Source organism: Colossoma macropomum, unplaced genomic scaffold (genome assembly GCF_904425465.1).
Source record: "Colossoma macropomum unplaced genomic scaffold, Colossoma_macropomum, whole genome shotgun sequence".
Classification (NCBI taxonomy): domain Eukaryota; kingdom Metazoa; phylum Chordata; class Actinopteri; order Characiformes; family Serrasalmidae; genus Colossoma; species Colossoma macropomum.
Genome location: NW_023494802.1, coordinates 7612591 through 7640579, shown reverse-complemented (window position 1 = coordinate 7640579; position 27989 = coordinate 7612591). Strand labels below are relative to the sequence as shown.

General features: G+C 38.0%; 1 protein-coding gene across 2 annotated transcripts; it reads left to right on the top strand.

The window, feature by feature from the left end:
* The first annotated feature begins 4651 nt into the window (after positions 1-4651).
* Positions 4652-17081, top strand: ankrd33aa (ankyrin repeat domain 33Aa). Of its 2 annotated transcripts, none has more exons than XM_036591823.1 (5): positions 4652-4739; positions 10376-10735; positions 11830-11959; positions 12085-12225; positions 15756-17081. In XM_036591823.1, exons 2-5 carry the CDS (start codon positions 10457-10459, stop codon positions 16586-16588), a joined length of 1383 nt encoding a protein of 460 aa, XP_036447716.1. In that variant the 5' UTR covers positions 4652-4739; positions 10376-10456; the 3' UTR covers positions 16589-17081. The 2 variants fall into 2 exon arrangements, with proteins under 2 accessions (XP_036447716.1, XP_036447715.1); XM_036591822.1 differs by lacking the exon at positions 4652-4739 and adding an exon at positions 7123-7273.
* Positions 17082-27989: the final 10908 nt, after the last annotated feature.

The following is a 27989-nucleotide window of genomic DNA, read 5'->3' as shown; positions in this document are numbered from 1 at the left end:
TATGAAAAGATTTTAAGTGACATAGACTTGCAATTACTTGTTTGAAAGTACTTGTTTGAGCTCCCCTGATCAAATTACATGTTGTGTATTTATTTCATGTTGAGATTTTAATGCACAATTACTGTTTATTTGAATATAACATACTGGGGAAAAATAAAATATAAAATGTGGCCTGTGCAAAAGTTATGGCATATTTTATATTTTACATTTTATGTTTTTCTACATGTTACTCTACAAATAAATAGAAATTGTGCACTAAAAGGTACAGAAAAACACCTTATTTACATTGTGATGGATATGCTCAATTATTTTCACTTAGAAAATCAACACTGTACATCGGCCTTGTAGCTACAGTGCAAAACTGAAGAAGCAAACTTTTAGACACCAAATAATTCTTGGAGAATCAGCTACATTTTGAGGATTAGGATAAAATTTTGTACTTTTGTACTTTTGATTTTTCGGTGAACTACTCCTTTAAGAGTGCGCTGAATATTACTGTCTGGAACAACAAGCCTTGGATTTGTGTACGTACAGTATGTGTTTATATAATGTGTGTGTCCTTCTGTTCCAGTATCCATTTAGCTCCATTTAGATCTGTTATCAGGACTAAAATAAGTGCCTTTGTGACTGTTAAAGCAGTCCACTTGTGGGTGGGCTTGACTGTATATTCGTCCTTTCCTGTTCCAGACATATACATTCTACAGTCTGCTGCTCATTCCCTCCTCATCTGGCCTAGACACAGAACACACATCCAAAAAATGTTATTATGATTATTCTCTCTCTCCAGTGCCAGAACCATACTCAGGACGGACAAACTGGGGTTTGATATTTTTTTCCCCCTACAGACACATTCTCCTAAGATGATGCACAATTTGCGGGCTCACCAAGTGTGATTGCGAGAAAGGGAGGAACAAATAAAAAAAGAAAGCAGAAAATAATCTGCTCCAGCCCCTGCAAGCTGCAGGGGAGACGTGTTAAGATGGCTCATGGAAACACTGCCAGGAGTCTAATAATAGCTCAGCACACGGCTGTGTTTAGAAATGGTACTGTGTCTAAACTTAGAGCTCACCGGCCCTTTCTTCACCAACCCCCCACTCAGCCTGATCACACGCCAGAGAGCAGAGTGTGGAGCTGAACCATCAACGTCCACCTTTCTCTCTTTAATGTTCATATCGAAATTTTTTATAATTTACTTTGGTCCATGTGTTTTCTGAGCTTGTATAAGCACAAATCTGCAAAAATCTAACTGATCATACCATACAGCCAAAAGTGATTTTGTTCGCTTAATTTATCACGTATTTATTTTAGTTCTGATCAAAATGGACATTAAGTAGAAGTTATTTGTTTTTCAGCATCTGATAAAGGAACAGAAAACATGTTTAAGTGAAAATTACGCCGACATCCCAACAACCTTTATTACAGCATTCATTCTTTTTGTGAGACTTGCTTTTAGTTTTTCAAAGAAATCTGCAGGGATATTTTCCCACACCTCCGAAGTTCAGTCTTAAAAGTTGGTTAAATTATTCTGCTTCTCACAATCCAAGTAATCCATATTCAGTGATGTTGAGATCTGGACCCTTGGGTGGTCAGTCCATTGTTCTGAAAACACCAGCAGCTTCTTGATTTGATTTGCAATTTTTCTTCTTTTTTTGTATGTTTCCTTTTTCTTGCCAGCTACACATCCTTTCAGACTCATAGTGTTGAGTTGTCTTTGCACAGTGGAAGGATGGACAGAAACATCTGTGGATTTTTTTAGATCTGAAGCAGCTTGATTTTCTCCTCTCTCTCAAAGGTGAAAGCTTTAAGTGCTGTTTATCTGATGGTCTTGCATAGTTGTTAGGAGTTCCATTTTCTCTGCCTCATTTTATAATTTCCAGTCAGTTTTGGAAACTCCTGTTTTTTCACTTATTTCCAATATACAAGTGGATTATCTTACATTTATTCCAACGAGGAACCTTAAGAGTACTTAATTGTTATTTTGACTAGAAATTAAATAAATGAAGATCTCTTACTATTGAACAGTAATGTAAAAACAATCAAATCGTAATTTGATGCCACAGTCAGGGTTCCGCAAAACAGCCACCCCAGTATCACCCCCGAGTTTACTGCTACATAGCATGATCACCATATATGTGCACTAAACATACTCAAATAAAGACCAAAAGGGATCTTTGGAATTAAGCCATAGGTTCAAAAGTTCTTCACACTTACCAATCTCAGTTACAACAATGGTACCCTAAAGAATCATTGATTGAAAAGTTCTTTGCAAGTGTAAAGAACTTTGAATGTTTAAATGACCTCTCCATAATGTAAAGCCTCTATACCAGTTAAAGTTTCAATTCAACCACATCAATTAAACTATTTAGAAACATTTACATTTAACAGTCTGAGTGCAGTCTTGTAATGTTGGAATACCACTGGAATAAAATGCATTTTACTTGAACCCCAAGCTTACTGTTCAGTTATTATATACAGTAGAAGTGTGGGCTCCACTGGTCAAATTAGATGTTATTCAACAATACACATTATTCAGCAACTACTAAGAGGCAAATCTGTAAGTTGTGTAGTTTTGAGAATAAAGAATCGAAATGTGGGTACACAGGTTGACAGTGGCTCAGTTGGGTTCTTTACATTTTCTTAAAGGATTCCATAGGATTGTAAACAAAATAACATGTAATCACAAAAGAAAATACCATTAAACTACCAAAAAACTATTACACAAACCTTAACTCGGCCTGTCAAATCGCTTATAGAAGTTAGTTGAGTTGTAGTTTATCATAACCCATTACATAATTCAGTGACATTCCTTAAAGATTATGTCAGAGTCTGAACTAATTTTCAGTCACTGTTAACTGGGCTTAACTGTTTACTGTGCATGAATGCCCCCTTCTGGTACACTGAGTAAACACGCTCATTATGCAGAGAACAGTAAAGCCCTTCTCTCAATGTTTTCAAGCCCCAGTGCTGTAGTACATCTGTGCTTCAATTTTGTGTTTTTCCTCACTTGAGACACATTATTACATAATGATCCAGCCCTTAATGATGAAGCTCTTCCTGAACTGAATTAGGTGCAGGAAATAACAGTGCAGTGCAAGTGGACTACAGGAACGAATCTTTCTTAACTTTGAATATAAGTTAATGGAACAAGTAATTTTCAAGTAATTTTAGACCATTTCTAGCAACAAAAAAGAGTGATACAAAGTTATTCCAAAGTCTTTAGTTGTAAATTAGGAACCACTATTCTAGTATACAGAGGTATAAAGTGGTCCCAAAAAGTATTTGGACACCATTTAACCATTGGTAAAAATTGATGAAGTTCCTTAGGTCATTTGACAAAATGTTTGCAAAACGATATTTGTTTCAGAGGAATCCGCCTTTAGCACATTAGACTGATGACAGAAGAATTTCAGCCAGACTGCACTAAGACTACTGTAAAGCAAACAGGTGGAGACATCAAATGGGCTGTTTTTTTACAGTGGTGTTGGTGAGCTTGTGTTCATTGAAGAGATCATGAATTCAGAGGTGTACAAAGACTTTGGATATAAACCTGCAGAAGTCTGCAAAGAAACTTCTCAAACCATAACAGTCTAAAACAAACCAGTCGCCATTTGAAAGAATACTTTGCCAAACAGAAAATTATAGTCTGTTTAAAACAAATGCCACTTAGTTTCTAACACAACAAACTTAATACATTTTTAAGCATGGTAGAATGTGTTTAAAATGGCCACAGTATCACAGTTTAACACACAATATAGCTAACAAGCATTGGAAGCTTAAAGCTGAAGTTGGAAAAAGCAGCATTACTGAATCAGGAGCAAAAACAAAACAAAAAAACAGGCTAAAATATGCTGTGTGTGCGCTGATGCAAGTCGACCTGTAAAGCCTGAAATAGTCATTTAAAAATCAGAGGTGTTAGGTCAGATTTTATACCACATTTAGCTTTATGTTACAAATACTGTGTAGGTATATTTTCATTCATCAAAGTACAAACAATGTAGATGTACCTTCAGAGGTAAAACAATGGTTTTAAGGTATACTTTCATTAATAACCTTCAATATATGTTCCCAAAGGGAAAAGTACTTATTTGTACCTTTTCATAACCTAAAGTTTTAAAACAGAGCAATAAAAAAGCCTGGAGGCAAGAGAGGGTCTGTGGAGTCAATACAACTTAAAAAAATATAACTGCAATGGATTATGGTACAATTACATTTTCAAACTACTGAAGCCGTACCTTGAGGGTACCACCCCAGTGACAAGAGGGGTACTGCCCCATACCTTTCCATTGCTTGTTAGCTACATCAGCCTCATAGCTCGAGTGCGAAACTAAGAAGTAAACTTTGGACATCAAACATGTCTTGGCTGATTAAGACATTTGGGAATAGAGGGAAATCTCTTTAAACTCAGATATAGCATTAGCACTTTTTTGTTCTGGGGCTTTAAATATTTGAAAATCACTGCATATATACTTTAGCCTTGAGAGGGCCTCTTAAAAGTCTTCTCTTTTTCTCGCTCCCTTTGAAATTGCAAGAGTTCCCCTCTTGAAACAGCCTCTCCATTACGTGCCAGGTCAGACAAACTTCCTCTTTCTCTCAGCCATTTCCTGAGGCTCTGCACGGCTGCAGTTCACTTCTGCTTCAGGTCAACTGTGGGAGAAAACCCACTTCTCTCTTCCTGCCCTCCTGATCACACTCCTCCAGCCAGCTCAGCTCACCTCCGTCCTCTCATCATCGTCTTTCAGGTTAGCCTGACCCTGACTCTGCACCTATCAACACTACCATCTTTCATAACGTTTACTGATCAACTGAACTTCCCCAAGCTGCAGAATGAGCACAAAGACAGTACAAAAACAGTCTGAATGATTGTAGAAAAATTCAAACCACAAACACTTTCTTAACTAATGCTCTTTGCTTTAGGTGTTGAAATGGATAGTAAGTCAGTTTGGGAGTTCTTTCAGTTTCTCTTAATGTTCTCTACTTATTCTGTGACCAATTTTGTGTATAGTAAGGGTTCTTAAAATTGAAACATGACAGTCCTATATTTTCTTTAGTCCATGAGGTCCACTTATACAATTTATATTAGTTTATGGATTAAAAAGTCATAATTCATCTTTACATGGCCATTTCCAACCTCTCTTTATCCATCAGAATTAAACAGGCTATTTTTGTATGGTGCAAAAATCAGACACACCCCTTGGTTTATTTAATTTCCAGTTAAAACAGCCATTAACGTATTCACTTTTCAGTGTGATGAAAAAAGGGCAGAAAATACATTACAAAATTTCAGAGAAGCTTGAAGTGCTGTTTTTCTGATGGTGACCGTTTTGGTGGTCTACCAGGTCTTACATGGTTGTCAGGAGTCTTATTTTCCAGTGGACCTGAACTGCTGTAGGCTGAATAGGCAGATAAACGTTAATCAAGAGGTTTCTGTGACATCCCAAAAATAATTTTCAAAACAATTTTCAAAACAGTTTTTGCAGCTTATATTGTAAACTTGGGTCTTTATTTCGTACATTTTTTTCATTTCATTTCATTTCATTTCATTTCAAAATTCAGCTTTCCATTATATGGAAATGATTTAAATATATTTACGCAATTCCTTCGCAAATAACATAAGGCAATATTAATGGGGAATTCCACCAAGTTTTCAAAATTCTTTCACAACACAATTGCTGAGATGTACAGATTTTTAGAGAAACTTGGTGGTCACAGGAACCAGACATCCAAAATGTTCATTGTCTCCAAAAGCTACCTCAAAGAAAGCTATTACATGAAAAAGGTTAAGAATACGCTGCCTTTGTTTTGATAGGTTTTGATAAGTTTCTAACCTACAGACCGATATAAGGCAAAACAACCACCAAAGAAAACTTTTCAGATTTACCACTATTACATCACTATCTATATTACACAGAGGACACTGGTCATTTTGGATAGTAAATACAATGGCTATATTAGAGTTGTAGACATTGCGACCCCTGGTTAATTTCACAACCACTGAAAAGAAAATCACTTTAAGTTTTAACTTTAAGTAACATGCACCACTTCACAACAAAATGCCGTAATTGACTTTGTTTACATCTCAACGTTGGTGGAATTCCCCTTTTAATTGTAAATCAATGCTAATTTTGGTTAAAAAGAAATTGTTTGACTTGTTACAATGGAAATATTAATATTTTTATATAAATGTATGAAAAAATATTGAGAAATTGCCATCTTTGTATAAACCTAATGTATTATAATGAGTCCTGCTGAAAGTGCCTTTAAACAACCAACCTTTAAACAATTTGGGCGTATCAGGGGCGGGGCTTCAACTAATGACCTTAAACTACATTTAAAGCCTCACCATATTCTGTTACACAGCTATTTATGGGCCGGTAAGACACGGCAATCTCGCACACAGGCCAAAACAGAACAGGCAAAGAGCCATCTGTAACAGTGTAAACCCAGCAGAGGGCAGTGTGATCAGGACCACCTGACTGACTAATGGCTTTTCATTCCCTTTCCTTTTCTCTGCTGTTTTCATACCCTGCAAATTGTGCTTCTTGGCTTATTTCATTATATAAATAGCATTTTGAGGTGTTGTCACTCTGTTGTTAGGTCTGTGTGCATTAGGTTTGTGCTAGTGACAAAATGTGTTTTATTGATGAACTGAAGCTACAATATGTGCAGCAATAGTTTGTTTACATCATTAGAACACAGATTTTCATGGTGTCTTTTGTCATGGTCCACTGGGGATGGGTAGGGGCTGCCATAGAAATAGCTGAGGCAGGTTCAATTACCATGTGTAACTAAAATCATGGGGGTCAACTTCTGCCATTCTCTGCACTACTCTGGCAAACAAAGGGAGGATGGAAAGATAGTCAAAATACTTAAGATAGAGGAAATAAGGAGACAGTGGCCCGAAGAGATAATGAACAAAACATAAGAGAGGGGCTCTCCGAGCCACATTATCTGTAGAGAGGAAGCAGGTTGCTGTTTCTGCCGTCTAATCCCCAAATCTCCTATAATCAGGATGAGCGGGAGCATGTTGTCTGACTTAAGAAAGCGTCTATGTAAAGACTTGGACGGGTTCCTCGGCCATGGGGTGGTCTAAGTGGCTAGGCAGAGCATTAGGACGAGGGGGCAGGCAGGAGCAAAGCTTCTCTCTGTGGGAAAAGACAGTCTTCAGCAAGACTCAACACCAGGAGGACACTCAAGACAACAGAGGAGGGATGACATGAGAGTGCTGAAGAAAGAGAAGAAACCTGAGAAACGTTTCCACTGAGGGAACATCATGGTGAGGCACTGAGGGAAGTTTTGTTTGTTTGAAAAGACAACTTAGGAAAGATTGGCAGTAAACTGATTTGAAGAGGTGTGATCAGAGGTTTAAATCTATAAGATAGTCTTCCTGTCGCCCTGGTTAAATTACATGTTGTGTTAATTAATGAAAATAATACATTTCAGGACACATTCAGCACAATGTCATGCTATAGTATACTGCTGTAAACTGACTGAACGTCCAGTACTCTAACACTCTAATATAATCTTGCATACTAAAAAAGGGATGCATTGAATTAAATGTGTACATCATTTCCACACATAAAATATATTACATCAATACAAACTAAATAAAATATAGTCAAATAAAAATGACAAAAAACTGCATTGGTCTATTTTAAGCATGTGGAAACGATGCACTCATTTAAGTCAAGCAAATTTAATGCATCACTTTTTTTCAATGCGCACTCTGAACCAGATCCATTAGCACAAGAAAAGACTACAGTTTGTTGTCACAACTGTACGGTGGAGCCGAGAGAGCCGGGGCAGACCTTGTTCTCCAACGACAGATTGTTTATGTAGCTGAAACAGAATATTTTCCCATCCTCTCTCACTCCCTGCCTTGCAGTGTGCCCCTCTGTTGGCCTGCAATGGTCACAGTATGTTAGCAGCAATAAGAGCTAAATATAGTCTGTCCATGAAGCATAATAGCCATTTTGTCTTGTAAGAACAAATGAGCAAAAGCTGAATGGGCAAAGCTGGTTTTCTGCTGGCAAGAAAGTGCTCGGATGAAGTACTCAACAATGTGTGCATTGTTTTAGCGAACAACTGACACTGTCAGGGTCACATTGTGGCAGGGGGTGAAGGCTGTTTGACAGACATCAGCCTGAGTGATATAATTACAGTAAAAGGCTAGATCATCAAATCTGCTTGGTCACGAATTAATAGCATTCAAGTCTTCATTGATTGATGCAGCTAAGAGGCAGATATCACTTTACTCTAATCTCACAGGTTAATATTTCAAAACTGACCCACTATATACTCAGCATGGAAGTGCATGAGGGCCTCTTTACAGCAGTGCTGATAGGAACTAGGGGTCACAATGTTTATAACACAAATACATCAATTTTCTTTGCCATCCAAAATGGGTAAACCTCTATCTGTCCTCTTAGTTTTGTTGATAATGGTACAATAGTGGTAAATCTGCAAAAATAAGTTTTCTGTGAGGGCTGTTTTGTCTTACAATGTCCTGCATGCACCTCTCCACTATGAATGGATTTTACAAGGTACAACCAAAATCATACCTCAAAACTAATGTCTCAAGAATCAGAACACCTATTTGTAATCATCTGAGGTTTCTTTTTGTGGCATTAAACTCTTCAGGCATCTGGTTCCTATCACCACCACTGTGAACAATTCTGTCTTGGTAAGCCTAGAATGGAGCATTCGCATTAACTAATCCGAATGATTACACCTTAACCATTTAAATTAATCAGACATTTTGAATCAGTGGAATTCCCCTTTAAACACACACGTAGATGCTTGTCAACGTTACACTCTTTCTGAATGATGTAGAAAGATCACTGCTCTGACTGAAGTAGTTTAGTGATGAGTCAGCCTTTTTTGGTTTGTATGCATTGGGGAAATGTTCTAGTAACAGATGCTCCAGTCTGAATTCACCTCATATGCTATCAGCACCACATGCCCTGTCTTTGACCTTTATGAACTTTACCTCAGGGAGCAGCTCAGTTCATTTTTTGAATGACATTTTTAATTTGATGTAGTATGTATACATTTCAAATGTACCATTCACTCCACAGGTCCACACTGTCCATACATGGAAACTAAGCTGCAAAAACAGCCTGTTTTAAATTCATTGTTTCTGTGATGTTATGAAAACCAACTCATTGACATGTCAATCTAAGTTAGCCTGCAGCTAGTTTAGCTCCGCTTATTCAAACTGAAATGATAAGAACCGCTTTTGAATGAGGCCAGCCAATCAGAGCAGATCTCATTTACATATTTAAGTGTACAGTAAAGGCACAGTAACAAAAAAAGGTCTGTTTACCGGTTGAAAGGCTAAAGAGAGGTTGCAAAATGTTTATGTAAAAATGAACAACTGTTTTGGGTACACAACCCCACACAAATGATATAAGTAGACCTCTGGGTAACAATAGATAATAAAAAACAGAAAAATGTAGAATATGAACACTTTAATGTGCAACTGAAAAACTTCTAGTTGATCAGAAAAGGCCAATATCTGTGCCACATTTCCATTAATAAACTCAATACTAGTGACATAACTAGAATGCAGTGCAAAAAAAAACAACAGGCCCCCATCTGAAAACTCTCTCAATTATTAAAAAAAATGACAGGGTGTGTGACAGTGTGCTTAGTATTGCTACATATCAACAAGTCAGTGCTTCACTAAAGGCAAATGGCTGTATATTAGCATATTATTAAGTTATCGTAGGTACTCATAAGTCATGGGTAAAAATAAATTGCGTAGCAATATAAGAATTACAATAAAGATGTTAGAGGGACAAGTCACCACAAACCCCCCACTGTGCTATAGACTCCAATGCAATTACCATGCCTATTCAATACCTATTTGACTTTTGCAAGAAACTGCCACTGCATACCTCACAGTGTTCCCATACAGAGTTTTACTGACTCTGAGCCCATTACAGCAGCATTTTGGCATGTTGCACAATGCAGCTTCAGCAGATTAGCCCCTGTCAATCACTGCAACATTCTCACTCCACGTTGAGGCACTTTATCCTGTTTTAATCCAGGCCCAACACACCGAGACCCAGGGCTCTCTCTGACATTAAGAGCATGCAGAGTTTAACCCTTTCAACTTCAAGGACCTGTTGGCAGGCCCACACTTCAGTTTACATCATTTTGGCAATAACTGTGTTAATGTAATATTTATTTATTTTACATAATATGTGAATATAATGCTTAATATTTATTACATATATTTAATTTAGCGTAAATGATGTACACATTTGAATCAAGGCATTTGAATGCATTACTGTTTTTTCAATGCAGTAACATGGTAAGGGGTATTGATGGGACCAGTGCAGAATGACTGACATCTCACACCTTCTCACCACAGGGCCCCGGTCAAGCAGCAGCCAGGATACAAACAGTGATGGAGCGGCTGACTGGTATGTGATTGCTGGCTCATGGGAGCCAGATGGCGGAGGTTAAGGTCATCGTGCAGGAGGACCCCATTCTGGGCTCTGGTCCAGACGAGGATGCCTCAGAGGTGTGTACTTCTGGATTTGACCCAGACTCTGGGAGTTTACTTTCAGACGACTCTGTCCTCCCTGATTATGAGCGTGAGGACAATGCAGATGGGACGGCCGATACCCTGTACCAAGCCTGCGCCAAGAATCAAGCCTCATCCCTTCGCAGAGTGCTGGAGAGGGGTGTCACAAGGGACGAAGTCATGGAACTGGACATCAATGGCAGGGTAGGTATCCAGTCAGCAGTTACAGTACTGTGCAAAAGTCAGAGACCACCTATTATATTTAATTTCTAGTCAAAACAGTCATTAGTACAAGTTATTAATTTTTCAGGAAATATGTCTGAGAGTAGATATATAACCCACTTAATGAATGGGAAAATAAGACTGGATAGACCACCAAAACTGTCACCATCAGTTGAACAGCACTTAAAGCTTTCATCTTTGAGAGAGAGGAGCAAATCAAGCTCCACTCTTGCGTGTGATCTGAAAAATCCACAGGTGTTTCTGTCTATCCTTCCACTGTGACAAAAAAAATCTGTGGGTCTGAAAGGATGTGTAGCTGTCAAGAAGCCCGTACTGAGAACAAGAAATGCAGAGACCAGATATCAACATCACTGACTGTGTTTGGAATAAGCAGAAAATGAATTGTGAAGGAAGAAAAGAAAAAACAAAAAAATAAGGAGCTGCAGAAAATGCAACGAACTTGTAAGACTGAACTCTGGAGGTGTGGAAAAACATCCCTTCAGATTTCTTTGAAAAACTGAAAGCAAATCTCCCAAAAAGAAAGCTGTTTTCTGTTTTTTAATGATGCTAAAGAAATGAATAAATTCTTAATGACTTTTTAATGGAAATTAAATAATGGGTAAATCTCAAACTTTACAATATTGTATCTTATGGGCCCCGGTGCAAAGAAATGAATGGGATCTGATACGAAAGTTACTGTCAGTGAATAAAAGAATGACAATGTAATTTGTATGTGTACTCACTATTGCTACAGTATGTAAAATCGGGGCTAATGTAGGCTATTAGTTATAGTGTATCATCAGCTACCATAGCTACTCATGTGTTACATACATGAAGGTGCATAAGCAGCTACGTTAGAGGTTTTTTAAAGACAGAGCATAGGGCAGGCCCCAGTGTGTTTACCCAACCTATCCAGTCACCTTTGTCAATGTTATTATAGCAAATTTCTCAGAATAATGACCACTGCACACCATGGTTAAACAAGTAACATACCTAAAAGACCTGCACATGTCTCAAAGACAAAAACTATCTCTCATGGCATGAGACAAGGATGTGTTTTCTTCCGATTTTGGCAGAATGGTCTGATGCTGGCGGTTGCTAAAGGATTCGTAGATATTGTGTATGGGCTGAACAAGTGTCCATATTTGGATATTAATCACCAAGACAATGATGGCAACACAGCACTCATGATTGCAGCACAGGCTGGTAGGCAAGTTTAGTTTTGTTGTTGTCTTTGTTTTTTTTTTCATAAATATTTCAAACAATGCACATGTATGCAAATGAAATATATAGCAGCTAAGTAACAGTCCCATTGTACTGTAACACAACAGGTTTTGTGACTATCCTAACCTACATCCTGAACTTCTTCTCTGGAGTGGACACTGAACTCAGGGACAACCGAGGCTTTACTGCTCTCATTAAGGCAGCCATACAGGGCAACAATGACTGCGTGGCTTCACTGGTCATGGCAGGTAAAGAACTACTATTAACATATTGTTCTGTGTTTCATTATATTTTTGTATACAAATGCATTATGGTGAAAAATAATAATAATAATTTGTAGGCCTTTTGGTGGTGGTTTCTCAGACAAATGGAACATCAATCCTTTATTAGGGCCTGTAATATCACAAAAACTTTGAGAAGTTTCAGTCTGGTTTTCATTCTAGCCACGGTACAGACACAGCATTGCTTCAAGTTATGAATGACCTCAGGCTAAGTGCTGATGCACAAAATCCTTCTATTCTGGTTTTATTAGATCTTAGTGCAGCTTTTGATGAATGCTGGGTTGGCTTCTTACCTAAATCATATTTAGGTAATAGACAACTCATGGTTTCACTTCTTTCCCCCTAGTGTCAGATATTTCTCACTGGATGTTGAAAATTTTTCTACAATTAAATCAAGAAAAAACTGAAATACTGATTGTTGGTACAGAAACTCAGATAAAAATCATTTGAGAAATATTGCTGAAGTTCAGCCTTTTCTATCTCAGAGTGATGCAGAGAAACTTGTTTATGATCACTGTAATGCTCTTCTTACTGGACTTCCTAAGAAAACAATACATCCTCTACAACTCGTACAAAATGCAGCAGCACACATCCTAACAAAAACACAAAAGAGTGATCAGATCACTCTCATTTTAAAAGAACGGCACCGCTATCTGTATCATTCAGAATAGATTTTAAAGTTCTGCTACAAGTTTTTAAGGCTCTAAATGACCTTAAAGCACCCGCTTACATCACAGAGTGTCTGTCTGTTTATGTTCCAGCTTGTGATCTTAGATCTGCAGACAGTAGCCTTCTACAAATACCTTCCGTAAAATCCAGAAAACATGGAGAGGCCTCGTTCAGTTGTTATGCTTCTAAACTGTGGAACTCAATTACACCTTTTATTAGAAGTCAAGCTCAGTGCTCACTTTTAAGAAGCATCTATAAACGTATCTCTTTAACTTAGCATTTAATTAAAACTACGTCTCGTGGTATTTATCTTTTAATTCGATTCTGTTTCATTTTCTTATGATTCTAAATTAATACTTACAATTTCTTGTATTAACTGTTTTTTTTACCAGCTGTCTGCAAAGCACTTTGAGCTGCCACTGGCATGAAAAGTGCTATATAAATAAAAATTATTATTGTTGTTATTATTATTATTATTAAACATCTCAAGAAATTACAAATGCAAAGAAAATAATCTGAAACATAAAAGGGAGCCAACAGCACATCAACAACAACAAAACCTTATACCTCCAAACTTCACAGGAGAAGGAAAAAACATTCTTAACTTTGAATCACTTTCAATCAATCAATGAACAAGATTTATTTTTGGATATTTCTACTGCTTCATTCATAATAAAATTTTAAATGTAAAGGGCAGCGTCAAATTCTATTAAAAAACAGAAAAGGCAAAAATTCACACAGTTTTGTTCTCAAAGCAACTAATGGCTGTAAAATTAGAAACTACCTGAATTCATTCCTAATGCAAAGTAACTTTCCACCTGAAAGGCTGGATCCAAACAAGCATTCAGACAGTTTGATGCTATGAGATGGTGATGCAAACACAGACAGGTTTAAAAAGTCAAATCTGAGGACACTTTCTCAGAGAGTACTGGCTAAGGCACGTGTAGACTTATCAGGACTTATTTAAAGTCCCTCTGGAGACGATCCAGCAGTACGTCTTGCTAGTGCAATAAAGGCAACAGAGGTCAGTTTAGTTACACTGATCTATTTCTGGGCAACTAAACCCAAGTAGCACCAGAGGAAAATTTTCTTGCAGCTTGTACAGTAGTTAACCCCTTAAAAGGATCAACAGCTGTTCCAGACTTTCTTTGTGCGCTTTTGCAGCTACATAACTTACATAGTTGTGGAATAATAGTTACTTATAAAGTTACTAGATAATAAGTCTTACTATTAACAACTGAATAATAAGTCTGCAGTTTAAGGTGTTGAGTCTTGATACAGCCTGACAAAATCACTGAGACAACTGAAAGATCCAATTCAGAAACAGCAGCTGTTCCGTTCAATTACTTCACTTGAGTAATCATGAATTAAAGGCCTGTAATTCACCCTTAACACTTTTGTGGAGGATCCAGCAAGGACACTTGTTTCACACTGGTTAGAATATTAATCTGACCATAAAATATTACACTTTACCTTATACCTTCGAAAATGGGCCTACTAACAACTGTGCAAGACCTGGCAGATCGGCAAAACTGTCACCATCAGTTACGGTACAGAAAGAGGTCTTAAACTTGCTTACATCTTCTGCTTTTATACTACCTTTTATGTTTCTGACACTGTATGAGATACTGTTACCTTTAAAATTGGACTAAAATAGGCTGGACTATGACATTACCGTTTAAGGTGTACAGTAAATATGTTGAGCCTCCTGCATAACATTTTATTTAAGGCTGTTCCTTAATTGGCCACTTGGGGGAGCAACAATGCTGTCTATGTAACTAAGTAATCAAATCTATGAGCTGTGTGAGACCATGGAGAGCATTGAAACACCGAAGGTCCCCAGAAACTGGACTGAGAGCTATTATAATACACTGTACAAGTACAATCACTACAATCACTAAATTATAATTAATAGTTATAGATGCTATTACTAATCAAGTAATCTACTAATCATTTGACAGTTAAATGAGTGTAGTTTTTTTTTCTTTAAGGCCAAACATTATAGACTTAACTGAACAATAGCATGCATAATCTTCTAAAGATTCCAGAATAATTAATCAGAAAAAGATCAGGAAGCCTTTAAGATGACGCACAGTAGTGTGAAAAAGTGATGCTACCTTTTATTACTTTATTTCCAGTGAAAATGACCGTTTAATACAAGTTATTGATTTTTAGGGTCAGAAAAAAATGTAGTAAGTATATATTGAAGAGAAAATTCCACAGAAACTATAACAACTAAATAGAATATCATACTTGTCAGTATTGTGTGTCCAATACTGTGTCCTCCTTTTACCTTTATATCAGCTTCCATTCTTTTCAGGAGACTTGCTTTCAGATTTTCAAAGAAATCTGTAGGGATTTTTCCACACCTTCATTCTGCTCATCATGATCCAAACAATTCTGAACACATTTAATGATGTTGAGGTTTTGGCTCTGGGGTGGTTAATCCAATGGTCTGAGAATACCAGCAAATTCTTTGTTTGATTTGCATATTTTCTTCTTTCTATTCTACTTTTGTCCATTGTCTTATCTGTCCATAAAACCTTATTCCACAACTCATATGTCCAGTTTTAGTGTTCTAGTGCAAATCTTGTTTTATTTCCTTTTCTCATTGACAGCTTCTTTGCAGCTACACATCCTTTCAGACTCATAGTGTTGAGTTGTCTTCTCACAGTGGAAGGATGGACCGAAACACCACATTTTTTTCAGATCTGAAGCAATATTTTTTTAGTCACTTTTTTGTCAGTTTTTTCTTGAGAGGAATTAATTAATCATACTGGAACGTGTAAAGCACCTTAACTCTTATTTCTTATCTGTCTTTATCTCAGGGGCAGACTTATATGCAGTGGACGGCACACGGGGTAAGGACGTGACGGAATGGGCGCTGAAGACAGGACATTTTGAGACTTTTAGCAGGCTCAGGCAGCTGTCCATCAGGCCCCGTGCAGAACAATTCTGTGAAAGCTTCATCCCAGAATGGCCAGAACTGAAAGAACTAGTGGCCAAGGCCACAGCCATGAAGAGCACGGGGCAGAAGGTTGCCCATCGGCTGAAGTCCACCTTTACTTTCAGCTTCCCACAAGACCCTCAGGACAACGGTGTCCTGGACCACATGGTGCGCATTACCACCAGCATACACAGCCCCCTGGTGGTCACTGGCTGTCGACCGCTCTGTCCCACCAGCCCACCAGAGATTGGCAAGAGGCGCCTGGCCGTGCCTGACCTTATGCAGCAGAACCCAGGCAAAGAGCTGGAGGAACGTGCAGTGCGCCATAGCAACGGCTCAATATCTTCTGCCTCTCCCTCCATCACCTCAGCCTCTTCAGTGTCACTGGCCTCCTGCTGCTCAGACACAGAGCGGAGGGGCAGCGTGCTCTCAATGGCCTCCAACAGTGTCCGAAAGTTTGTCCCACGCAGCATGGCCCGCCGGAACAGCGTTTTCCCCACCGGCTGCGTCCCTCAAATCAAAGTCACTAAGTCCACTGGGCCCACGCCCAAGAAAGAAAAGAAGAGGAAGATGTCTAAAGGTTACCTGGAGCCACCAGTGTGGAAGTACAAGGAGGCAAAAGAGGAGAAGAAGAAAGAAAAGAAACGGCTGGAGAAGGAGAAGGCTGATAAGGAGAAGACAGACAAAGATACCAAGAAGAAGGGAAAAAAGTGAACAAACTCCCATTGGATAACTAAAATGCTCAATCCTGTCAAGCATATGAGTTCCCAAAGAGCTGCAGTTAAAAATGGACAGATAAGAGCTAAAGGGGATGACAGCAGCTTCATGAAATGCAACTTCAGATAACTTCTTATTGCTCTGCCAGAAGCTTGGATGAAGTTCTCTAAACAGTCTCGAGGCTATCAAGACAGATAAACTTTTAAAACACACAAAAGCAGCTTGGATATCTTGGTTTCTCATGGATATTTATTCACAATATGTTTAAATGATCAAAGTCTCCAACAGCAAGTAGTCTTTTTGTTTTTGAAGTTTTCTATCAAACACAAGGTAAAACATGCATTAGTGTTTTACCTTTTGTTTTCATTATCATGTTCTATTCTAAGCCTGTACAGAAAGCAGAACATTCTATCTACCAAATCTGTGAAGAAATGAACACAAATCCTTTTGGGATTAATAATGCTAATCTCACCTTTTTAAAGAAGATAAGATTAAGGCAGTTATATTTGAATTTGATGCCCTTCTCAAGCTATTTTCGTCCATAAAATGACCTTATTTTTGGCCTTGCTCTATGGCACAGCAGAATACAGGAGAACTACAGCTGGAAATATATCACCACTTAATGATCTGGTGGTCTAGAGAGTGCTCTACATTCACAATCATCATTTTGTATTCAGATGAAATGGACTTTGAAATGTTCTTTGCCTCCTTTTCAGTTTGCATAAAGCAGTTTTCTTGTTTGTCTCAGGGATATGTTGTTGAATTGATGCTGTACATGTTATGAAACTCATTGCTATGAAGTACACAGAAAGCCGGGGGTGGGAAAAATAATCGTTTTTATTCTTAGATGCATTCTCAGATGTGGTTCTCTCCTGAAAGGTCCTAAATCGATTAACAAAACGTCAATCAAATTTTTATCTAGTCTCTTTAGTTCCCATACTGTAAAATTAACTCACAAGTCATGAAGGGTCAAATTTGGCTCAAAGGAGGAAAATGTAAAAGATCTCACTAAAGCACACGTGGTAGCAGTCATAAACTGATCACAATTTTTGTGTATATGAAATAAAAATCCCAAAACAATAATAAACAAAGCCTTTTGAGGGTCATGTTTAAGAACCACTTCTGCAAATTGCCAACAGGCTAATCCAGTAATATCCAGAGTCTGTCTTTAAGTTCGAGAATTAACTGTAAACTGCAAAATACAAGCTTCAAATGTTACAAGCTTCAAATGTCAACTGTTAGGCTGGAACTGCTATAAAGTAGTATTAAGGCTACCAAATGCCCTCACTGCATCACGTAGCATCACTCAGCACAGCATCAGGCAGCATAGCATCACATACAAAGCGTTGATGAACAACACAGAATGTGTTGCAGTGAGAGTGCTGACAAACGTCAAGTTCAAGTTAATTTTTCACACTACTGGCATCAGTTTACTACCTCTTCACAAACTCATTGTTTCCAAGGTGAAAGACAAAGGCTAAAAAAGACTAGGCTATTAACGTTAGCTGAGAAAACTTACTATTAACATTTGTCTGTTAATCTAAAAGGCTAACTACCTTTCTCTGTGTAAATTTCAAGCCACGTCATCTACTTTGGCTTTCAGTGGTCTCAATATGGCTTTGATTTAATATAGTAATGATAAATTGGTGAACGGCACATTGTGACATGCTGAGAAAACAATAGTCCTAGGCGTCGGCAAGTGCCGGTGCGTATTGACGTTGAATGTATGCGCTAGTGTGCGTATCTTCATTAAAAACATTGGTTTCGATTTCTGGAAGCTGTGTGATGCAACACGATGCATCTAGTGGCCTTTAAAACCTACGTAATCAAGGTACAGCTGCATTAGCTTGGTGCTAATATAACCTTAAAAACCTCAACAAAGAACTAATGCAAGTTTGCAACAGCATAGTAGTTGTTATTTGGATAGAAAAGTTTCTTACAAAATATAATTTCATCATTAAACACTGTTATATCATCCTGTATCTCCAAAGGCAAAAACTTTCTTCACTTTTAATATAAGCTAATGTAAGTGGATTTTTTGGAGCATTTGTATTGATCTATTCATCATGAAATTTTGAGACAATGTAAAGAGCAGCTGTGCTCAAATGATGTAGAAGGATAGCAATGATATGTTCATATTTATGATTACATGACACAAAATTGAAAAGTTTATGAAAATGAAAAAGCTTGACAGGGATTCTACTTTTTTTCTAATGAATTAGTATCCAACATTTCTATTACCCAACATTCCTTTACTGTATACAATGTGACACGAAAACAAAAAGAACAAACAAAAATGTAGTTTTGTCCTTCAGTTTTTAGATTTTAGTTTATTAGACTATTGGTCTATCATTTAGTCATCTATTAGATGGTGAAACAAGCACACAGACTTCACTGGTGCACAGAGTCTAGCTTACCATCCAATTCAGCTGAACTAACATTTGCTAATGACAAATACAGGGGAATAAAGTCATAATGTAGCCTACAAATTCCCACCCCTAAAAAAGAACTTTGAACCGTCTATGCAGATGTTACTACTATGCATCTAAAACATCAGAATGCAACTAATGGCTTTTGTTGTATTTTCATATAATCCTGAGACAAAGCCAAGCCAAAATGTGTGCATGTGTGTGTGTACATGTATGTGTATTCAATGTGTATTTACAGGAGCTATAGATTGACTAATGTAAGCAAAACTGTAAAGTGGAAAAACAAATAAACGAACAGTTAGAATAAAATGTTTAAAACTTTCTTCCACACTAAGAGATCTTATTATAAGATTCCATGATGATAGCTGGATGGTAAAGCAGTCATGTGCTTGTTAAAACGAGACTATAATAAAACAAAGAGCAAACATAAAGGAGATCAGTGGTTTCTATTCTACTCACTGTACAAAAATTATGTAACTTACTGCACCTTAGTCATGACCTCAGCTGGACCAACACATAATGAAAGTTAAAACCAATGTGGATCAGAAATCATCATACTGTGAGTGACAGGTAGGGGTGGGAGGTGGAGGGGACTAAGACCTATTTAAAAAAGGCTTTGAAAACTCTTCTATCATCTTCAGTATGCACTTCTCCCCTTTTGTCTGCAATAACAGCAAACTAGACCAGCTAAACCCCTTAAAGTTCCTTTTCAGAAACAAAAACAGGCACAATTATACTGTTCATCACACCTGAAAGAAAGATCCCACAAGACCAGAGTGTAAAACATGTACCTGCTGTGAACTTTGGATGAATCACTTAAGTGACCAGTTCAGATGTCCAGGCTTGAGCTGGTTTATTTGATTTTAAGCATTAACTATAAAACTAGTTTATTATATAGACTGAATCTGTTATTTCACAGGCTAAGACAACTATAAACACTATGCTTAATTATACAATAATAATAAAATACTTGTTAACAATAATATTTACTTATATTGTGCAAGTCACCCTTCATTTACTTAATTTCCAGTCAAAACAGCAATTAAATACAAATTTTTCTTTTCTCAGGAGATCCTTCTGAGGAGCTTAAATTTAATAAGATCCACTTGCACATGAAAAGTGAAAGCCAAAGGAAAATAAGTGGGGGAAAAACACAACCTACTTCTAAGACTGAACTTTGCAGGTGTGGAAAAATATCCCTGCAGATTTCTTTGAAAAACTGAAAGCAAGTCTCACAAAGAGAATGGAAGCTGTAATAAAGGCAAACAGTGGACAAACTAAATAATAAAAAATGTTACATTTTTAGTCTTTGAAGCGTCTGAGTAATTTACTGTTATGTTTTCAGACTTTTTCTGACGCTGAAAAATGAATAACTTGTACTTAATGACCATTATGAAATTGAATGAAGGGCCTCTGACTTTTGCACAGCACTGTGAATTCTTTTTATACATGACATTTTTTTGTTGGCTTTATCAGAACATAAATTACGATAGATAGATTTACACAGGCAGTCAGTTTGTGACATCCAATGACTTCTAGAAGTAAATCTTCATGCTTGAGACAGCCCCTCAACAAAAAGAGAACAGTCTGTGTCAGTTACGAGGAAATGAGACAATATGTGCTAGTGATGTTGAAAGACTTTGGATGCTAAAAAAAATGGATCTCAGCAGTGCACACACTCATGGGAACAGTAAAAAAAATAAATACTGATCAAATAATCATTCTTCCTCTCCTCATCCCACTGATGTGAGCAGTTCCAGCTGGGCCTGCATATGCATGCCAAGTGAACAGATTACAAAGCCTGAGAAAGGAGGGTGTTCCATTGGGAAAATCACTCCTGCTGTAAAACGTCTATTACTCAATTCTTTGGGATCTAGTTTTATACATAATCTAGAGCTACACTATATGGCCAAAAGTATGTGGATAACACTCCTAATTATTGAGTTTAGGTGTTTTAGCAACACTCATTGCTAACAGGTGTATAGAATCAAGCACATAGCCATGAAATCTCCATAGACAAACAGTAGGACGGGTCATGCTGTAGAGCTCAGACTTTGAACATGGCACTGTCGTAGGATGCCACCTTTGCCACAAGTCAGTTTGTGAAATTCCTGCCATTCTAGATCTGGTATGGTCAACTGTAAATGCTACTGTTGTAGGATTCAACCAACCCAAACTCTCAGAGTACTGATGTGCATAATGCGAAAAAACTATGTTCAATGCCAAGCACTGGCTGGAGTGGAGTAAAGCATGCCACCACTGGTCTCTAGAGCAATGGAAACGTTCTCTAGATAGATGAATCATGCTATGCATTTGCTCAGTCTGATGGACAAATCTGGGTTGGCAAATGCCAGGAGAACGCTAATTACAGGAATGCAAAGTGCCAACTGTAAAGTTTGGGGAAGCAGTTTTTCAGGGTTTGGGCTCAGTGAAAGGCAATGTAAACACTACAGCACCCCCATTTCATATAATTACAAGCATCCAACTCTGTGGCAGCAGTTTGGGGAAGGCTCTTTCCTGTTCCAGCATGACTACCCCATGCCCAAAGCGAGGTCCATAAAGGCACAGCTCTTCAATGCCACTGAACACCCCTGAAATGAATTGGAACACTGACTGCAAGACAGGCCTTCTGGTCCAACAGAAATGCTCTTTTGACTGAATAGGCACTCCGAAATCTTATGGAAAACGTTTCCAGAAAAATGGAGGCTGTTAAAGACACAAACAGGGGGGCAGCTCCATAGTAATTCACATATTTATGGTTTTGGAATGGGATATCCAACAAGCTTGTATAGGTGTCGGGGTTAGGTGTCCACATACTTTTGGCCTAGTGTACTTCACCTGATGAGGAGACGTAACTGTACCTTTTCCTCACCAGCATCTTCGGTTTCCCCCCTCTTGAGCAATAGCAGTATAGTTGGCATGGTCTGAAATGCAAAAATCTAAAATCTTGAGTGCATCTACAAGTACTTACTTCTACCTGGCATATCTCTTGTTGCATTAACAATGCAGTTTGTTCATCTGAAATAAGTCTGAGCTATGTGTCATCAACAGCTCAGCCAGATGCTTGTGTCTGTTGGGCCTTCTTCCATAACAGACTGTTTGGGAAGCTGCTGCTTAGCCTTATTCCTTCAGGGCATTAGGCTGCAATCCTGTCGCCCAGTCTGTCTCCAGCTTAGAATTCCATCTGCTCTTGTAAAATCACAAAACAGTACATTAATATCCACTTGTAAGAAGTGTTATAAAGACAAATACATGTTTCAGGCTCTTACAAAATATCATTAGCCCTTAGAATGATGCGACATAGTGATTCATTTTAGCTAGAAGTGGGTAAAAGTATTTTTATTATTATTATTATTATTTTAGTGAAACAATAACACAGACATGTAAAAGCACCTTCAAATATAACATGAGAGGTACAAAAGTATCAGGTCAAGAAACACTTCAGTGTATTGAATAATTACAGAACTGCAATTAAACATCTTACATCTAAGCATCCATAAGCAACTAGAACTGAAGTTTGTTAGCTGCTTTTCTTCTCTTTTTGGGTTTCTTTTGATCTAAAATAAAATGCTAAAACTCCGAAGTCAGAGGTGTGTCCAATCACAAAACAATGCAAATGCAGGCAACAACAATACATGAAATTAAATACAAAGAGGGAATTAGTAGTGCAATGTTGTGGACCCACAACATGAAAACCCACTCACTTTTTTTTTAAATAAAAGAGAATAATGTATCATGTAAACATTGATCAAGGTTTAAAAGTATTCCACCTTCACTCCCCAGGTCATACAGCCCATAGGTGGAAACTAAGCTGCAAAAACACCTGTTCTAAGTCTGTGATGTCACAGAAACAAATGCAATTACATATATCTGACTATTTAGCCAACAGCAGTTTAACCCTGAAGTTACAGGGATAATTTCAGTTGACTGTTTTTTGAATAAGGCACAACACAGGGCAGCCAATAAGAATAGAGCTCATTTACAGATGTCACTTTGAAAGGCACAACAATAAAAAGGTAGGGTTCGTACAGAGGGGCACTGTACAGCAGTGGATGAGAAGAAGCTGTGAAGAAGAAAACACTCTCCCAAAGACAGCAAAGGAAAACAGCAAGTTCCAATGAAGCATGCCAGTCAAAGCCAGCCCTACAACTCCAACACAACTGCCTGAGGTAAGGCATTACAATGGTATGGGGGTGTTGGCCAACTTACTTGCGGCAATTTGTGATTGTTGTGGCAACGGCAGGTTGGGGGGTGCAGGCCATAGACAGAAAACAACTCACTGCCCTCACTGACACTGATTTGTCAGGGTCCCTGCTACATCCAAGGGTGCGTCCTCACATCAAAAGCAGCACACCTGCCAACTGGTAAGTGATGACTAGCCAACTCAAGTCAGTCACCTGAAGCAGAGTCGACAAGAGAGGTAGCAGGCGGCTTTGAGTCGTGGTCAAGGGCCTGAGCTGAATGCACGAGTTCTGATTTGCTCCTTTACAGGATACGTGCATACTTGGTTTGGATTTCCTCGCGGCAGCTGGGGCTGTGCTTGACCTCAGGAAGGAAACACTGGGCTTGGAGACGGGACATGGGAAGCTCTTCGCGGTGGCTAGCAGCAGAGCATCGGGGCTCTCCGGCAGCATGGCCTTCACTCTCTGCAGGGGAAGCCGTCAGCCGGGAAGACCTGAACACACAGCATCAGAGACAGTTGGCTCTGATCCCCAAAGGCCATGGGCGGTGCAAAGGATGACAGACACAGTGGAACTATAACGAGCAGGTCGAGAGCCAGGAGCTTCAGCTAGCAGCTAGAGTCTGGGAGCTTACTCTGCGCTGCCGGAAAGGCCTCTCCCCCAAGCTCTTCTTCAGGCCACATGGTGCAACACACAACAGCATTACATTACACAGGACTACACAGAGTGTACATACACAACAGTGTGAAACGAATGGAGAATATACAATAATACAGCAGACAACAAATATACGTAGCAATAAATACACAAAAAAATAAATACTATACAGAACAATAAAACAATATATATTATTAGGTATCATGTGTACACATACATATACAGGTTTTTGAAATGACAATTTTAAAAAATCTTATTTAAAAGAAATGTGCATTTTGATATGAGTACATATATTTGCATTTATAATCTATGTGCATTTTATATCTTAAATCTAGTTAGTGTTATCAAACCTTAAACTGCCTGTCTCAGTTATTAAAAGTGTACTGGTCTGGTTGCACTATTTGATTTATTGGTTGTGCCATCTGACTTTTCAGACTAATTTCAAATTAAACAGGCATCTACACCTGTAAAAACCTTTGTCCTTGAACTTGAGTTTATGCTTGCACTCTGTCAAATAAATAAGCATTATAATAATAAATGCACATTTTCATGGTTTTCCTGAAGTCACACCACCTGACATGGTAAACTGACCCATTCTAACCACCAATCAAAAATAACATTTTTTCCAAAATTTGTTAAAGGGCTACTGACCTTGGCATTGCACCGTGAAGGTCACTTGGTGTCTTCTTTATGATGCAGTATTTGGCCCTTTTTTGTGAAAGCATGTCAAAATAATAGTCCTTTCTTTTTTGTGTGTGTTGCCTGACATATGAGGAAGTAAGAACTGGACAAAAGGTTTTTGTGAGTTTTGCAGCATTAAAACTACAGGGACTACTCTCCAGAGCATATTATGCCTTTCAACTCTCCACAGCTTAGCAGGGGGTGAGCAGTAATATTAAACTGAGCCTGTACTGAATTAGCCTGAGTGCAAGTAAGTTTGTAGAGCTTTTCAAATCAAGCTAAGAACAGAATGGAAAGATCTATCGTGTTTCAGCATCAGATGAAGAAGAGATAACTGCATCGTAACTTAATAGGGAAACCTGTTTCTTTTGTTCTGACTTCTTTTCATCTGCCCTCAGTCTGTAGATGGGTATACACCACCACACTGGCAAAGCGTGCTGGTTTGCGTGGTTTTTAAGAAGGCTCTTTAGCGACCTCTGAATTAAGAGGTTGTTTAAGAGCCTTACTACTAATATTGCTACATGCAAGCTAATACTACCGTGCATCAATTTGATGTCACTAAGCTGCACCATTTAAGGTGGAACGGAAAAATTCGAACAAGCAGCTGGTAAGAGTCCTCCAGAAATGTTACCAGCATTATAAAAATAATTATGATATTTTGATAGCCTAAATCAGTTGATCAGGGGGTTATTCTGACTTCTTTTCATCTGCCCTCAGTCTGTACCTGGAAAAACACTTTACCAAAGCGTGCTGGTTTGCGTGTTTTTTAAAGAGGGTGCCAGTCTAATAACGTCAGTTCAGTGCGCAGTAGCATTAGCTTACATGTAGCAATATTCATATTGCAACTCTTTTACGACCTCGTAATTCAGATGATCGAGTGATATTCGAGAGAAGAATGTTCATGGGACAAAACGTATCAGCTCTGAAACATTTTTTGATTATCACGAGATGCGACAGAGGCAGTTTTCAAAAACTCCGTTTATTCTTCTCATAGAGAATTTCTTTTTAGACCCGGAGTTCCTTATATGGGCATATGAACATGGCGCCGACCAGAGCCATGAAGAGAGACTACAAAATGACGACACGAAGAGCCAGAACATGTAAATTGGCAGAGAGAGCGTTGTGAGCATTGCTTACTCGATTTTAGCGCGTGAACCCTTTCCTGCTGTTATTAGCCGTTATGTTTCGATTAATACAAACACCGTACACGTTCACAATAAACTCAAAGTTGAAAATTTAACTATATATTTGCATAGCGGGAATATATTTATACATAACATGGGCACAGGCTGGTAAGAGATTCAGAGAAGACATTGTAAATCGTTTCCCACCATTTTCAGCACACGAAACACCAGTCCACCAACAACAGATAACTAACGGTAGCTGGTTAACCCTAACTAACGTTAACTTAGCTATCTTAGCTAAGCTAACTAGTTGACGTTATTAGCAACGTTAGCTTTGCAACTTACCGCAGCCTTTTAACAGCATTTGGGTCGCTGTGTTTCGTCTGCTCCTCAAAATCAACAGTTTGTTCAGTTCCTCATGAAGACTGAAGATAACACAATTTACCGGCTCAAATACGACAAAACAGCACCAAGGAAAACCCAATTTTCCCTTGCGGACTAACCGAATATGTAAATTAGCGGCCTTTTAAATCACTCTTATCTGATTGGTCTATTTATGCGAGTAATTGTTTGGAGTGAAATATGATTGGTGCCTTAATTAAACTGAGCACATAAGAGAGAATGTCATTTAGGAGAGAAAAATGGAACAAAAACGTAGTAAAATTGTAATTGTAAAATAATATTGATCACGTTTGCCAAATCCACAAACATAAAAAAGAACACCCTGTCCAGACACAGAAACCCACTCATAAGCACTTTATACACCATGTGCAGATTGTGTAAAATACAGTGACTTCCATATAATCAAATCTTGTCTATATCAAACCTACATCCAAATGCCATAAATTATTTTTTGTTAATTTCAAGAGAGAACTGGTTCTCTGTAGATGTCGACTCCACCATTGTCATAGTGGTCATAAGTTTAAGGTTACAAAAATATTAAACAAAATACATCTTTCTCTTACAATAAAAATGGCAAATATATTCACTTAAGAAGATTTAAAATCTTGAATTATTCTAACCATTTTTTTCTAAGGTAATATGTGGCTTAATTACACTCAAACAAAGAACCAATTGCAATTGCAATTAATGTTGTAATAAAGCATGTATATGCTGACACTGTTTGAATGAAAATGTGTGGAATTAAGTTCATGCAATGATTTCTTTTTATTTAAGGATAAACATGTGTGTTGTGTTGTTTCAAAACACAATTCACAGTTTTGCACAGTATTTGTGCAGCTTTTAGGTCAAAACAAACTTCCAGAAATATGAAGACACCTTCTCTACGCATATTAGCCAGAAATCTTAAACAGAATGCATATTCAGGAATGTCTGTAAAATTTCATTACAAAATTAAGAGATGAAGAATTTCCCACACATTTCCAGGACTCTTAAAATTTCATCAGGAGTATGCCAGTCGTAAATTCCCAGAAGTTTCTGTGCAGTGATTAACAATGCAGTTTGTTCTTCTGAAATAAGTCTGAGCTATGTGTCATCATCATCACCCAAATGCTTGTGCCTGTTTGGGCCTCCATGAGAGGCTGTTTGGAAAGATGCTGCTTAGCCTTATTCCTTCGGGGCATTAGGCTGCGATCCTGTCGCCCAGTCTGTCTCCAGCTTAGAATTCCGTCTGCTCTTGTAAAACCACAAAACAGTACATTAATATCCACTTGTAAGAAGTGCTATAAAGACCAACGCATGTTTCAGGCTCTTACAAATTCTCACTGGCCCTCAGAAAGATACATCGTGATTAATTCTAGCCAGAGGTGGGTAAAGTAGTCTACACCCAAACTTCAGTAAAAGTATTGTTATTTTAGTGACACAGTGACTCGCATAGACGTAAAAGCACCTTTCCAAAAATATAACTTGAGAAGTACAAAAGTACCAGGTCAAGAAACTACATGAGTACTGAATAAGTTCTAGAACTGCAATGAAAAATCTTACAGGTAAGCATCTATCAGCAGAGGAGCAGAAGTTTGTTAGATGTTTTTCTTCTATTTTTTTATTATTATTTTTTTTTAGTCTAAAATAAAATGCTAAAGCTCCAAAGTCAGAGGTGTGTCCAATCACAAAACAACACAGTCAATAACAAAAACATAATGAAATTAAATACTTAAAAGGAATTAATACCTACATATCATGAAAACTCACTAACGTTTTTGTAATAAGAGTTTAATGTAACATGTAAGCATCACTCGCCAGTTCATACTTGTGAAAACCAAGCTGTGAAAACATCCTGGTCTGAGTTCAATGTGTTTGTGATGTCACAAAAACTAGTGCAAACAACTTTAGCTGAAGTTGCAAGTAATGAATCAGTTGCCTGCTT

What these genes read in the sequence shown, in the direction of transcription:
- ankrd33aa (XM_036591823.1), top strand. Translation starts at nt 10,457, where the DNA reads ATGGCGGAGGTTAAGGTCATCGTGCAGGAGGACCCCATTCTGGGCTCT. An exon ending in CATGATTGCAGCACAGGCTG is followed by an intron (nt 11,960 to 12,084) that starts GTAGGCAAGTTT and finishes GTAACACAACAG; the next exon opens with GTTTTGTGACTATCCTAACC. An exon ending in GGCTTCACTGGTCATGGCAG is followed by an intron (nt 12,226 to 15,755) that starts GTAAAGAACTAC and finishes TCTTTATCTCAG; the next exon opens with GGGCAGACTTATATGCAGTG.